The sequence below is a fragment of the Mus caroli genome, chromosome 6, assembly GCF_900094665.2.
Source record: "Mus caroli chromosome 6, CAROLI_EIJ_v1.1, whole genome shotgun sequence".
Taxonomy (NCBI): domain Eukaryota; kingdom Metazoa; phylum Chordata; class Mammalia; order Rodentia; family Muridae; genus Mus; species Mus caroli.
The window spans coordinates 43,602,469-43,620,017 of NC_034575.1; the positions used below are offsets into that span (position 1 = coordinate 43,602,469).

The following is a 17,549-nucleotide window of genomic DNA, read 5'->3' on the forward strand; positions in this document are numbered from 1 at the left end:
GCAGTGTGTGCTGGATATGTGAGCATCCTCTCCCTACACTCCTGCCAGCACCACATTCTCAATCTTATTCATTCTTCTGCAAGCTGGTAAGACAGAAAATGCCCCTATAGCTGGCACTCCCTAACTAATAAGACTGGTGTCTGTTCTACAGACAGCTTCCAGATATGCTCTTCTGAACCCCACTCTTATCTTTTTTCTAGATTTCTTTATGATCTCTCAGGATAATTTCACAACTCGGTACATTTTGAGGATTCAAAAATCTATGTATCTGGATATATAAAATGCAGTTTCTTATATTTCCTGTGCATAATCGATAGTCTACAAAGAAATTTAAGACACTCTATGTCTCTGGACATATCTCCAAGACATAAACAATGGGTCTGTCTTTGTATCACAGCTGGGGTGTCAGAACGCCACTGATTTGTCACTCAGGGGAGGCGAACCTGGGGCTTGTGGGGCGACAGGCTGCATGTCTGCCTTGTTGCTGGGTACTGGAGTACTGCCAGAATGTCACTCAGGGAAAGCAGAGTGCAGTCTAGGAAAGGGGTCCCTATCCATGGTCTTCTGGGCGAGAAACATTGACGTTATGGTTCTCAAATTCCTGTGTGCCAAAATGCCACCAGGGACTGCCAGCGAGCAGTTGGGAATGGGAGTCTGTGGCTGTGATGACCTTAGCCTGGCATGAGGCAAAATCTGGTTTAGCTCCGAATGAGTGCCAAAGTACAGTGGGCCTAGAAGAGACATCTAAGGGAGAGCCAGACACAGCTCTCTGACAAAGGCCTCCACCTGCAGCTATCCTTGATGAAGAAGACAGTCCTTGCTTGTCCAAACTATTTTATTCATGGTGGGTAAGAGTGCATGTCTTAGAGATTAAATACCTTTTGCAGAAAGGGATGCCCAGGAAAGGAAGCTCATTGGATAAACACTCAGGTCCTATCTAGATACCTCATTAGCATAGAGAACTCTAGGTTGTTATGCAACATATCGGGTTGTCATGGTCCTCTTAGTGGGGTGTTGTGTCACATATTCCAAGACAGGTAGTCAGGCCAGGAGCTGATTCTAATGCCTACCATTCTCAATTATAAGATTTACCAGCAGTTTTTTTTTAATCAACCTAGTTCTTCTGTCCCGTGGCACAGTTCTTCTTGCCCCACAGATGGGATTGTGAAGAGCTGATAGGCTAATCCCTCCTTCTCTTTTGCCATGGGGTAAATTCACAAACATTATTGTACCAACTCCACGTAGATGTCAGTTAGCCCAAGAATTCCTCCACAGACATCCATGTTACCACCCTCCTTACAGATGCCAAAACCATCATTCTACGGAGCATCACAGAGCCAGCAAGGACTCACACCAACAGTGGTTTGTATAGCTCCAACCAACATGCTCCTGGCTCTCCTCCCTGCACTGAGCTGTGGTCCCTAACTTCACTGTTAGTAATATAAAAGGACCAGTCATGGTTTTCTTTAAAAGCTCATTACATCATTTGGAGTGCCTTCAATAAAAATCAAATAATACCAAGAGCTTTAATCATCACCATTGACAATTGTCTTGTCATAACCAATGTTAATAACATGAGTGCAGTCATCTTTATTACAGGCTTGGAAGCCCTAATCATATCTTACCCTGATTACCCCACAAGAGGTTTACCCTAGAAGGCTGGAAAGCCATGGAATGTTATAGGGCACAGCCACGCCCACAGAGAGTAAAGAGGCAAAAGCAACTCCACAAGCTGTCAGGAGAACAGATCCCAAGACTGACCCAGACACCACATTTTCCATAATAATCCCAAATCACTGTGAGCCAAACAGCATATCCTGGTTAGTTTCTATTGCTGTAATGAAACACCGTGGTAAAAGGCAAGCTGAGGGGGAAAGGGTTGATTCGGCTTACACTTCCACATTGTAGTCTATCATTGAAGGAACCCAAGAACTTACATAGGCTAGGAACCTGGAGGCAGAAGCTGATGCAAAGACCATGGAAGGGCACTGCTTACTGGTTTGCTCAGCCTGCTTTCTTTCTCTCTCTCTTTTTTTTATTTTAAAAAGATTTATTTATTTATCATATGTGAGTACACTGTAGCTATCTTCAGACACACCAGAAGAGGGCGTCAGATCTCATTACAGATGGTTGTGAGCCACCATGTAGTTGCTGGGATTTGAACTCAGGACCTCCAGAAGAGCAATCAGTGCTCTTAACTGCTGAGCCACCTCTCTAGCTCTCAGCCTGTTTTCTTTTTTGTTTTTTGTTTTTTGAGACAAGGTTTCTCTGTGTAGCCCTGGCTGTCCTGGAATTCACTCTGTAGACCAGGCTAGCCTCGAGTTCCGCCTGCCTTTGCCTCCCAAGTGCTGGGATTAAAGGCGTGCACCACCACGCCCGGCTTTCAGCCTGCTTTCTTATACAACCCAGGACCACCAGCCTAGGTATGGTACCACACTCAATGAGCTGGGCCCTCCCCCATCAACCATTAATTAAGAAAATGCCCTACAGTCAGATCTTATGGAGGCATTTTCTCAATTGACATTCTCTCTTTTCAGACAACTCTAGTTTGTATGTCCAGTTCACATAAAAACGGCCAGCACACAGCATCAACTAAACTGAAGGCTCCTGAAATTAATTACTCACGTAATCAAGTCCCTCCCAGAGCACACCTCAGCTTCTTCCCCCCGCCCCCCAACCAAGCCTGAATCAAGATTATCCTGCCCCACACCTGAGCCCCTCTAATCCTGAACAGCCTATAGTCTGTTTACCTCTAACACACACACACACCGGCTGCTCTTCCAGAGATCCTAAGTTCAATTCCCAGCAACTACATGGTACCTCATAACCATCTATGATGAGATCTGGTACATTCTTCTGGTGTGTAGGTGCACATGTAGGCAAAACACTGTATACATAGTAAATAACCCTTAAAACAAAAATACTCAGACATGGCATGGGGGCAGGCATACTGAGGGTTTGTCTCTTTTCAAAGTCAGCCTGGGTTACACAGTGAGACTCTATCTCAAAGAAAGAAAGGGTAGATGGGTGGATGGATGGAAAGAGAAAAAAGAAATACAACACCATATACAAAAAATACAGAAATTTAAAAAATCCCGGGGATGCTGGAGAGATCAATGGTTATCAGAGCACTGGCTGCTCTTCCAGAGGTCATGAGTTCAACTCCCAGCACTTATATGGAATTCATAACTGTCTATAATGAGTCCGATGCCCTCTTCTGGTATTCAAACAAAACACTCAAATATATAAGATAGATACATACATACATACATACATACATCTTTTAAAACACCCAGGACTAGCAAGATGTCACAGGAGAAAGGTAAGTGCCTTTCAGCTTGATGAAGTCAGTCTGGAGGAGAACGGACTACACAAAGCTGTCCTCTGACCGCCACACAGTGCTGCGATATGCACACGTCCACACATTTATTTTAAATAAAACAGTTTTTAAACTTCTGTCATATTTCAATTGCAAAAAAAAAAGCAAGTATCTACATTTGTGTAAAACGTGCTGATTTTAAAAACAGGAGGGCGGTACCTTAAAAAAATGGCCCAGTAAATAAGAGTGCCACTCTCCCATAGGACTTGAGTTTTCTCCCTAGTACCCATATTAGGTGGCTCACAACCACCTGCAACTGCAGTTATTGGGGATCTAACACCCTTTTCTGGCTTTTGTGGGTACCTACACATAAGTGGCTTACACACATATATATGAAATAAAACAAACTTAAAAAAAATAGGCACAGTGGTTAGAACCCTTGCTGCTCCCCCAGAGGCTTCAGGTTCAATTCCCAGTACTCACATGATGTTCATCACCATCTGTAACTCCAGTGCCAAGAATATGATGCCCTCTTCTAGCCCTCTTGGATACCAGACATGCACGTGATATAGAAACATACACCAAGCAAACCATCCATACACATATTTATAGAAAATAATTATTATAAATAAAAATCAGATTTTAAGAGCTGCAGTTGAACACAATGGTACAAACCTCCGTAGCTCCAGCTACTCAGGAAGCTGAGCTCTGAACCTGACAACTTGAGGCCAGCGGGGGCAACACAGCAAGACCTCCCATCTCAAAAGAAAACTAACTTAATTAAAGCTGGGAGTCTCAAGGGGGAACTCAATCATTACCTAGTTTGGGGGTGGGGGTTTTGTTTGATTTGGTTTGTTTTGGTGGTGGTGGTAGTGGTGACGGTGGTGTGGTTTGGTGTAGTTTTCAGACAGGGATTCTGTGTGCAGCCCTGGCTATCCTGGAACTCACTTGGTAGACCAGGATGGCCTCGAAATCACAGAAATCTGCCTGCCTCCTGAATGCTGGGCTTAATGCCTATGCTTTATTTATTTTTATTTTTTGGTTTTTCGCTTCCCAGTTATCTGCTGGCTACAAGTGATGCAGACATCTCTGGTAGACAAGGCAAGCATTTCTATGGTGACACAGTCTTGAAGGACAGGTTTGGGTTTTGTGTGAGACCGGATCTCACTATGTGACCTAGGTCCTCAACAATCTCACAGTCTTTCCTGAACCTGCCTCCAGGGTGTGGGAAATACAGGGTGCACCATAACATCACAGAAGGTCCTGACCCACCCTGCATTCCTTCACCAGAGGCTTTATTTATTGTCAGCCTATGGTTAATCCTGTCAATAATAGAAATTGTATAGCTCCCCCATACCCCCCCCCACACACACACACACATTACACTTACAAATCTGTACTTTCGTTGTTTTGTTTTGGGGTTTTGCTTTGCTTTGGTTTGAGATGGGTCCCACGAGCTGGCCTGAAATTTGTTTTCTAGACTAGGCTGGCCTCAAACTCACGAAAATTTGCATGTCTCTGGCTCCCAAGTGCTGGGTTTCAGGCCTACATTGCCACACCCAGCTAAATGTATATTTTTGATATAACAATACTTTTTCTAAGAATTTGTGTTATAAAATGTTTCAGACTAAAAACAGGCATGATGGTACAGTCCCATGGGGTCTTACAAGAGCCCTGGAAGACACCCTCTCAGACCTGAGCCTCCTCGTCTTTAAATACTAGCATGCCTGGGCTAGAGAGTTAGCTCAAAAGTTAAGGTCATTTGCTGCCCTTTCAGAAGAGACCAGGGCTCAGTTCCAAGCATCCACATAGTAGCTTCACAACTGGCTGTAATGCTAGCGTCAGGGACTCCAGTGCATTTTTCTGACCTCCAAGAGCACAACATACACATATATATGCAAGCAAAACATTCACATACATTTAAAAAAAAAAACTTTATGAAAGAAAAAAAGAGTAAGGAAACATTGTCATGTCTTTTGTTACTGGGAATTACAATCCTTTAGGATATAGGCTCTTCAGTTCTCCAAGGACACACAAGGTAAAGACTCCCCTCCAAGTCTCCTAACCCTCAACAATAAATGATATGAACTAAAGAGACTTCCCTCAGCAAGGTAGGGTCCTACCAAACAACTCAGGACAAAAAGGAACCATTTAATAACCTAAGAATGTATTCCCAGAGTAACAGTCACTCTAGGGAGAAAGCTGAGCCACCTCTCTACAGACTCTAGCCTACTCATTCATAGTAAGATGAAGTTGCTAAAGAATGTATCAAAGACAAAGGGCTTGGTTTTGGTGCTGGAGGTGGGTTTGGGAGGAAGGATTTCTCTGTATAGCCCAGGCTGTTCTAGAACTCAGGGATTCACCTTCCTCTGCTGAAATTAAAGACTTGCACCACTATACCAGGCTTTGATTTCTTTCTTAAAACTGATGTCTGGGGCTAGAGAGATTGGTCAGCGGTTAAGAGCACTGACTGCTCTTCCAGAGGTTCTGAGTTCAATTCCCAGCAACCACATGGTGGCTCATAACCATCTGTAATGGGATTTGATGCCCTCTGCTGGTGTGTGTCTGAAGATAGCTACAATGTACTCATATAAATAAAAAGAAATCTTTTTAAAAAAAACAAAAACAAAAACCTGAGCTGGGTGTGTAGCACTCACAGCATGGGGGTGGGGGATGAGGGGGTATGGGTGGGGTGGGTGTAGGAGTGCCAGGCATTCAAGGCAAGACTTGGCTCCTAAGACTCTGTCATGCAAAAACAAAACAAAATTAGGACCCCTGAAGGGTTTCACTCTGTGATAAACTATGATTCTCAACTATCTTGACCTGTCTTTATTAAATAAAGACAGTAGTAAGCCAATCCTTCAAAGACTTCCAAGCTGGCAAGAAACAGTCTCTGCCTTGCCGTATCCTAACAAACATGATGGAACTGACATGTAATACACTTGAGGATTTGAATGAGGGGGCCAGCAGTCGGCTCCACAGTGTAGTGTTGCAGGCCAGTCTCTTCTCCCAAGGGCTCTGTGAAGAATCCTTCAGTAAAGCAATACTGTAAAGTAAATTCACAGAAGAATTTACAGTTTGTCTGTTTAATTTTCCTTCCTAGAAACAGTAGGTGTCTAATATTTTGAGAAAGTAGCAGTTTTTTAAAAAGATTTATTTATGTATGTAAGTACACTGTCGCTATCTTCAGACACACTAGAAGAGGGCATCGAATCCCATTACAGATGGTTGTGAGTCACCATGTGGTTGCTGGGAATTGAACTCAGGACCTCTAGAAGTGCAGACAGTGCTCTTAACTGCTGAGCCATCTCTCCAGCCTGAAAGTAGCACTTTTTAAAGAAAGATTTTAATTTTGTGTGTATGTGTTGTGTTGTGTAAGTCATATGTACGCAGGTGCCTTGGAAGCAGAAGTCAGATGGCCTGGAACTGGAGCTACAGGTGGTTATGAGTTGGTGCTGAGACTTGAACTCTGGTCCTTTGGAAGAGCAATTGCCTACTTCTAACCTGTTCTTTACTGCTGAGCCAGCTCTTCAGTGCAGTGCCAAAGAGCATTTTACTGATACTGATCAAAGAACTTACCCAAACACAAGTCTGGACAGGAAGCCAAGTCCCTCACGGTCAGCTGACGGAAGAAAGCACCTCATTCCTGCAGCTAAGGTGGCCATTGAAGGTAGAATTTACAACTGAAGAGCCTGCTCTCATCTAGCATGAGATTTTCAAAATTAAGGAAGAATTTAGGCACTTTCAAAAGATTGTATTTTTTTTCTTTTTTTTTAAAGATTTATTTATTATTTATTATGTAAGTACACTGTAGCTATCTTCTGATGCACCATAAGAGGGTGTCAGATCTCATCACGGGTGATTGTGAGCCACCATGTGGTTGCTGGGAATTGAACTCAGGACCTTCAGAAGAGCAGTCAGTGCTCTTACCTGCTGAGCCATCTCTCCAGCCCAAGATTGTATTTCTTGTAGCACAAGTTTTATGAGTAAAATGAAAACTATACTTAACTTCTCCCAGCATCCAAAACAACCAAATGTTTAACTTTAAAGAGCTAGATGTGGTGATATGTGCCTGTAACCCCAGCAGTAGGGGAGGCTGTGACTAGAGAATTTAGAGTTCAGCCTGAGCTACAGAGGAAACTAATTAAAACTAGCCTATGCTATCCATAATGACTTGACCACCAATTTCAACCTCTGTTTGTCGAGTCGTGATGTTCTACAGAAGATCTAAACTTCACTCATCCTTTTGCTAAGACAGCTCTGGAGGATTTCCCAAACGCATGTTAGTAAAAAGCAGCATGACTTGTTTAAGAAACTGAGCTCACGAGCTGGCCGTGGTGGCGCACGCCTTTAATCCCAGCACTCGGAAGGCAGAGGCAGGAGGATTTCTGAGTTTGAGGCTAGCCTGGTCTACTAAGTGAGTTCCAGGACAGCCAGGGTTACAGAGAAACCCTGTCTCAAACACACACACACACCCCAAAAAAAAAAAACCCAAGAAACTGAGCTCACCATGAACAGAAATAGTGAAATGCACCAGACATGGTCAGATGTCACAAACAGGTTTTGTCTGTTAAACAAGACGATTTACTGAAGCTAGGGGAATCTTCCAGCTCTAACAAATTAGAAATAATACACTTATAACTGTTTCTAGAAATTAAGAAGACAACCCAAGAGCCTAATAAATGAAACCTGGAAGAAATGTTATATTCCAGGTCATTAAAATATCATACACCCATTCTCTTTCAGCAGTAGAACCAGAATACTGAGTTAGTTGCTTATTTTTCTTTAAGAGATATTTATTTTGGTTAATAGATATGGTCTCGATGTCTTTAATCCCAGCACACTGGAGGCAAAGGGAGGCAGATTGTTTAAACTCTTGTTTTCAGTTTTATTTTATGTGTATAAGTGTTTTGCCTACATGTGTCTATGCATCTTGTAGATGACTGGCACCTACAGGTCAGAATTGGATGTTATAGTAACAGATGGTTACGAGCCGCCATGTGAGTCCTGGGTCCCCTACAATAGCAACAAACAAGCTTAAATGTTGGGCCCTCTCCTCTGCACCAAAGACTGAGATTTAACGCTACCTCCACTCACATATTCATCTACAGCACGGAACTCCTGAGCAGGACCCAACCCAGGTGACTATACCTCCTTTTCCAGTCTATTTAACTTTTCCTCAAAACACTCCCTCTATCTGACCGTTGTGAAGAAAGTGGTTTTTCCCCATCAAGGCAATGAACCCAAAAAGGACTCCTTACTCCCTGATCCTTCTTCCCCTTCTCCTACCTGCTGAAGAGCCAATCACATCCGACTGTGAGGTCAAACTCCCATCAATGAGATGAGACACAGTCACCACCTCAGTTAGGGGTAAAACACAAAGGCTATCTCTGTTCCTACTCTCTACTCACATACAGACAACTTTCCCCCACTCGTTTAGAGACTTGTTTACTTTTGTTTTCTGTGTATGAGTCTTTTTACCTGTATATACATATGTGCACCACATGGGCACCTGGTGCCTACAGAGGACAGAGGGAGCATCGGATCTGCTGGGGCTGGAGTTACCATATATGGAGCTGCCATTTAGATGATGGGAACCGAATCTGAATCCTCTGGGAGAGGAGCCAGGGCTCTAAACCACTGGTCTATTTCTCCAGCCCCTCTGGCAAATCCTTTTTACAAAAAGAGCTTGCCTTGCCAAGTTACTTTCACTTTGCTGGTGAGTTTCTTTGTATGGCACCAAGCTAGTTCTCATCCCACACATCACCATAGTGTGAGAACCAGCTCACCCTGTTCCAGTGGCTTCTCCTTTCTCCTCAGCCTTGGGCTCAGTCCCTTGATGATCTTGAACAATTTGATGGTTTCAAGCACAGTCAGTCTCCACCTTCTCCCTTTCTCTGAGCTCCAGACTAAAAGATACAAATGCCTTCTCCATCTCTTTTTTATTTCCACTAGAAACTTGCTGAGAGTAAAGCTTCTACCTTCCACCCAGAGTCTGTCCCTTCTCCAATCATGGTCCTCTTCCACACTGTTGCTCTAACCAAAACATCTTGTCATCCTTGATTCTCAACATTCTGATCTCATTCTTCAGCAATTACTGAGACTGCTTCTTAGAAAACGTACAGAGCCTTGGCTAATACAAACACATTTCTTCCATGAAAATAAAAGCAGGGCTGGTGAGATGGCTCAGTGGGTAAGAGCACCCGACTGCTCTTCCGAAGGTCCAGAGTTCAAATCCCAGCAACCACATGGTGGCTCACAACCATCCGTAACGAGATCTGGCGCCCTCTTCTGGAGTGTCTGAAGACAGCTACAGTGTACTTACATATAATAAATAAATAAATCTTAAAAATAAATAAATAAATAAATAAAAGCAGAGATTGACTCTCCATTTCTATTGATAAAAACAATTTTAAAATGTTTTCAGTACTGAAAATTGAACCCTGGACTTATATATGGTAGATAATAAACACTCTACCAGTAGGGTACACCTTCAGTCCAATTTTCATAAATGTTCTGTTCCAAGCATTTGAAGCCAGTAGCCCCTTTAGCAGAAACAACAATTAATGTCAAAGATTTTTCCCAAATATATGTTAAGACTGGAGATAATTCTGGGCTACACAGCAATGCCAAAAAATAAAGGCCTGGGATATGAAGCTGTGGTAGAGAGCTTCCTACTCTGACTGTAATCCCCAGCACCTGTGTAAAATGTAAAGATGGCTACCACCCACCAACCCCTCCCTTGATGGTCATGTACACAACTCTACCATCTGCAGACAGAGACTATTTCCTTATCTTTCTTGCATCCAGTTTGGCCTGATGAATTTCCTTAATGAGACAAAGATAACAATGTGCCAATCTCAGGGGAGGGATGTGGAGGGGAGGACCTTTTTTGGCTACTAACTAAATGACACCACCAAGATTTTACAAGGATAAGCACCAAGGGTCCATTATGAGGGAGATTCCTCTAGGACTCTTTATTCCAGTTTTAGTAAGTCACCCAAAACGAAGTCATGTGAGACAGAACCAACCACCTAACAGACTCATAGAAACAGAAAGAGTTGTGGCGAACACCTTTAATCCCACTTGGGAGGCAGAGGCAGGCAGATTTCTGAGTTCGAGGCCAGCCTGGTCTACAGAGTGAGTTCCAGGACAGTCAAGACTACACACAGAAACCCTGTCTCTAAAAAAAAAGAAAGAAAGAAAAGAAAAGAATAGAATCTGCAGTGAGCCTGGGTTATACAGCAAGATCTACGATTCAAGGGAAAGGAAAATCTACACTTGGTCGTTTCCTCTTATAGCTCTACTACGGTTTTCTAAGTAAGTTCAAACTATTTCCTAATCAAGTTAAATGGTCTCAGGATAATTCTCTAAAACATGTACAACTGGTATGGGTTGTCTTCCCCCCCCCCCGGCCCCCCACTTCAGACAATAAAATTCACATCCCATGTTAATATTTGATACTATTTATTCTCTATTGCTAAGCACTTACCAGACAGAACATCAGGTCATGATAAATTAAACCTTCCATTTTAACAGAGCACTACAAAGTATGCCTACCACCAGCCTTCGAGCAAAACCCTGGCAGTACAAGCCAATTAATTTGTAAACATCGGACATACAGGGCAGAAATCCTAAATAAGAATGCCAATCCTTTGGTCACTGCTACCACAGTGCCACCTCCTGTCTTGTGACTCTGGAAGCTTGAATCAGAGGCAACAGTTGATAGAGGAAACAGAGCTAATAATAGCACAGCCAAACCATCTTTCTGCTTCTCCTTCCTCGCAGTCCAAACCAACTGTCAGAGTGAGCGAACGGGTAATTCATGCCTGTCAAGAACTAGTTACTGCTAGGGAAGCTGCGAAGGACAACTGCAGGGGAGTGTCTCACCAAAATGGAGGTGATTCAACAGCCTCGCTTTAATTCAAGATCCCAGGCCTATGACAACACAACACAGCGGCAGGACTCACAAAGGGCTTCAAAGCATGGCAAAGATAAGTTTCCACTCACTGACTGCCTGAAAGTTGTACACAGGAAAAAGGTGGGGGAAACCTACGTAACTACCGTGCTACAGAAAATTTCAAGTAAAGCTCCACAGAGGGAAAGCACTGGATCTCTGTACTTCCAAAAGATATTTTTAAATCTGAAGCCTATCCAAGAACCCATTTGCTTCCAGGAAAGTGCCCAAACCTCGGAATGAATGATGCCCCTTAGAGTTTGTCACAAAAGGTGTCTGGTCCTGAACAAGAGTCTCAGCAGCCACAAAGGTAAAAAGCCAGGGCCAAGGGCCGAGGACAGGCTCCCTATTCCTATTGGCTCTGAGGATGGGCTCCCTATTCCCATTGGCTCAGAGGACAGGCTCCCTATTCCCATTGGCTCAGAGGACAGGCTCCCTATTCCCATTGGCTCCGGATACATGTGCTATTTCAGTAACATCTTTCTCAGGGCAACTGTGAAAAAAACATGGTAGAAGCTACTTAGCAACATCCATTTGCTTCCTAAAAGATCCTTTTAAGGCCAAAATAAGAAACCTCACAAATTCTAACTATATTGAGCAAGTAGGAAATTGGAAAAAAATTAAAAAAATAAAAAATCCCTCCAGCCACAACCACTTAGTCACACTGTGCGGAGCTTATGTTGTGCATTGAAAAGATAACTCTGCTTGAAATTCCTCCCCAGCCAAGTTCCCTAACGTTAAGCCACAATTCAAAAGTGAGACTATCTGTCCCAGACCACTAAGGAATAGCTTGTGTTTAAATGTTCAATACTGAAAACAGTGTTTGCTATCCTGACTCTGAAGCTGGTCCCACAGTCAGCAGTTACAATGTCCTGGGCTAATGGGCACAGGGCATCCTTCTATTCTACACTTAACAGCCACTGTGGCAGCACACTAGGTTTTTAAATAGCCACTTACAGTGAGATGAAATTAAAGTCCCAGCAACTTCTACTCAACTGACACCGCAAGCACAAGATTCCAGTATCAAAGTAGGTTGTTCTCTTTATCTTCTTATTAAGAATATGAAGTACTTGAGTGTTAGAACCACAAACTAAGGATCTTTCTTGGTACATATTAACTATAACATCTTATGATTTTTTTCTCCTTTACTCAAATATTTATAACCAAGGTTAATAGCTAAATAAATCACAACTCTGATTAAATATAAGTAGGCTGTGAAAAACTGAAAATAGGAAAAAAAGGATCACGAATCTGAAAGTCATGGAAATTTAGCTAAAACCACCATGTCTCAGTTCTGCAGTGTCAGCAACTTTGCATTTCTTCTCTAGTGCCCAACAGCCCACAGCACAACGAAAACAGGGCAGCGGTGCCTTGTACATAAGCAAACAGCAGAGTCCAGAAGCCCTACAGACACCACAGGCCCTCCCAAACAATCCTTCCTAGGACTGCTACAATCCTTCCTAGGCAAAACTTCTTCCTCACTCACCTCAAATCCGAGAGTAAAAAAAAAAAAAAAAAAAAAAAAAGGCCTGCCTCACTACATTGTCAAGCCTTCCCGTGCTGTATCTTTTCTTGATTTTGGAACTGNTCCTAGGCAAAACTTCTTCCTCACTCACCTCAAAAAAAAAAAAAAAAAAAAAAAAAAAAAAAAAATCAGGCCTGCCTCTGGAAGCTATCAAGCCTTCCCGTGCTGTATCTTTTCTTGATTTTGGAACTGAGGGTATAACACCATCTCAAAGTCCAAAGCATGCTTCTTTTCTGCAAACAGGGATCCTCGGGCCCTGTGCACTCTGCTGTAATCTACAACAGAGGGGCATCTGAATGCAGAAAAGCCACATTCCTTCCACATTCCCTTGAGACTTCAGTAATGGGGAACTAAGCTTGGTTTGAACCAAACTCAACAATACCCCCTTCCTGCACGGGTCCCGCCCAGCTCAGCTTGCAGCCAGCCTGCAAGCATCCAATCGCCTCTGTGCCTGCTCCCCTGTCCATCCCTCTCAGTGCTGCCAGAAACATTCCCCAGCACCCGGGCTCCTCCCGACATGCCTTGCAAACAGGTATAAAGGTCACTGCCCTGCAAGTAGGCGTGCCTGCCTCAGATGCCCACATAGAGGTGGAAAATGACTGCAAAGCATAACAAACTCCATCCCAAAGTTCAGCAGGCTACCCTGACGACCAATCGATCTGACTGTGCTGTGCAATCAAGTCACTATCAATGCAATCCACTCGATCAATCACTAACAAAATAATCCACACCTTGCCATAGGTGGGTGAGTGCGCACATAGGGGCCAGGTCACTTCCTGGCCCTCTTCCAGAGCCTGTGAAATGATGGAAGGGTCCAGATAAGGAGAACTGCACAGCCTCAAGGGTCAGTGAAAACTAAACTATAATGGAGATGAACAGTAACGTTTCCAGAGAGATACAGAAGTCTTCATGCAAAACGCTTCAGTAAAGGATTTCTAGCACTCAACTGCTCCCAAGTCAGAAAAAAAGAAAGGTACTCAGTCGGTTCACTTCACTCTACCTGTGAGGCTGACTTCACGGGCTAGTAATACCACATTTAAAATCCTACACATTTTGGTAGTGGGGTGGGGGGCCAGGACAGGAAAAGCTTCTGTTGTTATTAATAAACTGAAGAAGCAAGCATCCAGTAAACATTTGCCCCCACTTGTTACTGTCTCCTCGTCTTCCAAAAGAGGAACCCTGCGATTCAAACAGTAACAAGTAACTGTTTCCAGCACAAGCAAGGCTTTAGGAGGAAGACTAGCAGTTGTTACCCAAGTTCCTAAATTAATTCTCTACACATGGAAAGACATTAACTCTAAAAATAAAAAACAGAGGATACAGCAAACAGAGGTCAACCCATTAGCTGGAGCTGAAAAACTCGCTTAATGTTTTTAAATTTAAAAAGACATTTAATGTTTTAAATTCACAACAGTCCCTTTGTTAATTATAATCATTTGCCCTGCCCCAGAATTCTAGCGTGGAAGGCCTCTGGCATGCTAGGCAATCATTCTACTAATAGGGTACAACAGCAGCTCTTCGTTTTGTTGTATTGCTTACTTTTAATTCTACAGTGGATTTAAAAACCAAGAGCTGGGGGCGTACCTCAAGTGGCAGAGTGCTCGCCTGCATAAACCAAGCCCTGGAAAGATTGGGGGTGGGGGAGCGGGGGAGTGATGGGAAGAGGGCCGGAGGGACAAGCACTAAGACACACTGGATAAACATGAAACCAACTAGCATGTGTGCAATAAGGTTCGTTTTTCCAAAATGGCTGATTCACAGGCTAGGTCTCTAAACTTCTTAAGGGCAAATAAGTTGTGCCTCAATTGTTTAAATTCCTATGAAACCAAGATCAGTTTGATACTTTTTATCCACATCTACTTTAGAAGAGTAAACAAAAATAATAAAAGACTACATTCTACTATATGAAATAACTTGACCCTTATCAAAATGGACCTAAATCTGGTTACACAAATATCTTTCCAATTATCTTAGGGGAAATTAAACAAAGACTTAAAAAGGAACCTACAAGTATCCACACTAGTTTATTCCTAAAACCAGGAGTGTGAAGTGATTCATGTGGAAGAGAGCTTCATTCAAAACAGTCACACAGCATTCTTCTTGCCCTCTGTCTCTGCAGGGCAAATCCCTCTGTCCCCCAGAGCACACTCTCAGAAACACTTAACCAGATACACACAGCCCTGGTTTGAATTAACTTCAGGCTTATTGTTTGCTCCAGGTTAGGAATGGGGGAAGACTGAAAAGCAAGCCAGAAACCCTAACCCCACCTTGCAAAAACGCAGACTAACCTCAGTCTTTCCAGTTAAGAGTTACAGAGTCCAGGGGCGGGGGGACCCGACCTTCTCCAAAAAGCTTCAGTAGCTAAAATAGCCTGCAAATATTTTGTGAAGTGACAGCTACAGATGCTCTCATAGAAGAGAAATCTCAGTGAAGTAGCACAGATTTCCCCCAGCCTTCACCGCCTCTTGGTGATTATTTGTAAGCAAAATACACCAAGGGACAGGAGGAGCTGGAACAAAGGCACTGTTAGGGAAAAAAAAAAAGTTTGGAGTGTTTGAAAGGCCCCAGGACCCCAGCATTCACTGTGTTCCAATGGCCGCTGGCTGGCCAGTGAACCAGGGCAAAAGCAACTGTGTTCCTCCTCTCTTAGAAGCGCCCACGACGGCAGACCAGCTTCTCCACATCTGTCCTGGACCTGTCTTCTAAATCCTGTAGGTTCCCAAAGACTATTGGCTTTTGAAACTCGGGCTGCCAGTTGAAGGGACCTAAACCTGCTCTGCCAAGAACATGTAGCTGTGAGAGCTTCCTTGACAGGCTTTTAAAACAGCAACAATAACTCAGAAGCAGGGGCCGCAGGCAAGCCCCCATTTACGTCCCAGAATTATCAACGCGCGCGCACACACACCTGCCATAAACTTAAAGGCAAGCAGAAAAAGAGCTAGCTGAACCGTGGCCCCAGCGTGTAAGTCAAAGGGTCCGATTGTGCATCTGTGTTCAGTGCTTCCTCCCTAAAAAGCGGCCAGAAAAGGGTAAATCCGCTCACCTCTGCCGTTTAGGGACCGAGTGCTCAACTTCCATCGGTTTCCCATGTAGTTCCATTTTACCTGTGGACACACAAGAGGCAAGACAACTGGCTAAATTCAGCAGCTCTCCCCACCTTGAAATCTACACTCTACAGTCTTTAAGAGAAAACACACCCTGCTTCAGTGACCTCAGCAGGGCCCCAAGATTCCCACCCGACTCAAGGACAAGGGAGGAGCAGGGCAAGGAGAGGGTGCAGAGCTGACCCTTCGGGTGGGTGTGGCTTTTTAACTTGCAGAAAGCTGGGGAGGGAGAGCAAGAGTCAGGCTCACCACTTGGGTTGCAATTTTCGCCTCCTGACCCCCTCCAAGGGCCACCCCGCACCCCAAGGTCTGCAAGAGACACACCCCCAACAAACAGCCTGCCATGGGGGCGCGCGGCCTTCTTTCTGGTCCACCTCCAGGTTGGCCTGGAGCACTGGGCGGTGGGATTAAAGAGCCAGGGTGCCAGGAGGGGATTGGGTGGTCGGGGTGCTGGTCCACGCGCGCTGACCCATCAAGGCGCCGGCCTCGAGTCCAGCTGGGGACGGTGGAACCCGAAAGGCACGGACAGCTGCTCTTCCCTCGGGCATCCGGGCAGAGCGCACCCAGACACCCGGGCCGCGGCTGCGCGCACGGGCCGGGGCTGCGGCGCCGCGCGTGGCAGGGCTGCCGTTCTGGCAACAGCCGGCCGCCGCCGCCGCCCACCTGCCCCTTTCGCTCTAACGACCCCGCGAGGTGGACGCGGCGGCGTGGAGCGGCACCGCCTGGACGCGGCCTCCCCCCGAGCGTGAGGCTCAGGCCACTTTCTGTTCTCTACGGCTGGGGGACAGCGAACAGACAGAGGGCCCGGCGGGCGTCCACGCTGGGCCCCAAGGCCCGCCTGGCCCGGCCTGCAGCACGCGCAGCGCCGCGCCCCGCGACTGACAGCGCGTCCCCCTCCCCACCCCCGCCCGCCCCGCAAGCGGGGTCCCGGATGGCAGCTGCGGAGACGGGGACGCCCCGACCACGCGCGCGGGCCCCACCTGAAAGCGCCTCGATGGCCTTGAGGGCCCAGCCCTCGTCCGGGCAGTCCACGAACGCGTAGCCCGTCTTCACCAGGAAGGGGCCCGCCACCGGGATCTTAGCGTCCTTGAAGACACTTTCCAGGTCCGCGGGGCCGGCGTGGTCGCTGAGGTTCCCGATGTACAATTTGTTCATTGTGAAGAGGGGTTGTTTTAAAACCCGAGGAAAATGCTAAATTTAAAAAAGCACCCACGGCGGAGGATGGAGCCGGAGGATTTTGTTCCTCTCCTCTTGGCTTTCAAACCCACACACAGTGACCCAAGCACGGGAGCGGCGGGCGAAAACCAGATCCCAGGGTCCTTTTTCCTCTTCTGAGTATTAAAAAAAAGAGAAAGAAAAAGCCTAGCGACGAGCCCAGCGTCGAGTCTTCCTAACTCTGGGGAGGAGGCGGGATTAGCGAGAGAAAGGAGGAGGCGCGGGGGTGGGGGGGGAAACTACTTTTTGTCTCTTCCTCCCCAACCCCTTTGGCAGGGGCCAGCGGGCTGTGAAAATATCACACTACGTGGGGCAGGCGCCGCCTCCCCGTAAAAAAAAAAAAAAAAAAAAACCCGAGGGGTGACTGGCAGCGGCGAGGGGAGCTGGGCGGGGGCAGCCGCTCCGAGTGTCCGGCTTTTTGAATGAGCC

The 17,549-nt window shown here is 45.4% G+C and overlaps 1 protein-coding gene across 2 annotated transcripts in view; it reads right to left on the minus strand.

Annotated features, from left to right (window-relative positions):
- The window catches only part of Igf2bp3 (insulin like growth factor 2 mRNA binding protein 3), a 129,631-nt gene extending 112,082 nt beyond the window's left edge, over positions 1-17,549 (minus strand). Inside the window, exons 1-2 of one of the 2 annotated variants that reach the window (XM_021164650.1) lie at positions 16,886-17,549; positions 15,845-15,905 (exon numbers count right to left, since the gene is read on the minus strand). In XM_021164650.1, the coding sequence (XP_021020309.1) occupies positions 15,845-15,905; positions 16,886-17,060 (236 nt within the window). In that variant the 5' untranslated portion in view covers positions 17,061-17,549. Of the gene's footprint in view, positions 1-15,844; positions 15,906-16,229; positions 16,279-16,885 lie in introns of those variants that run through there. The other variant, XM_021164652.2, reaches the window with a different exon arrangement.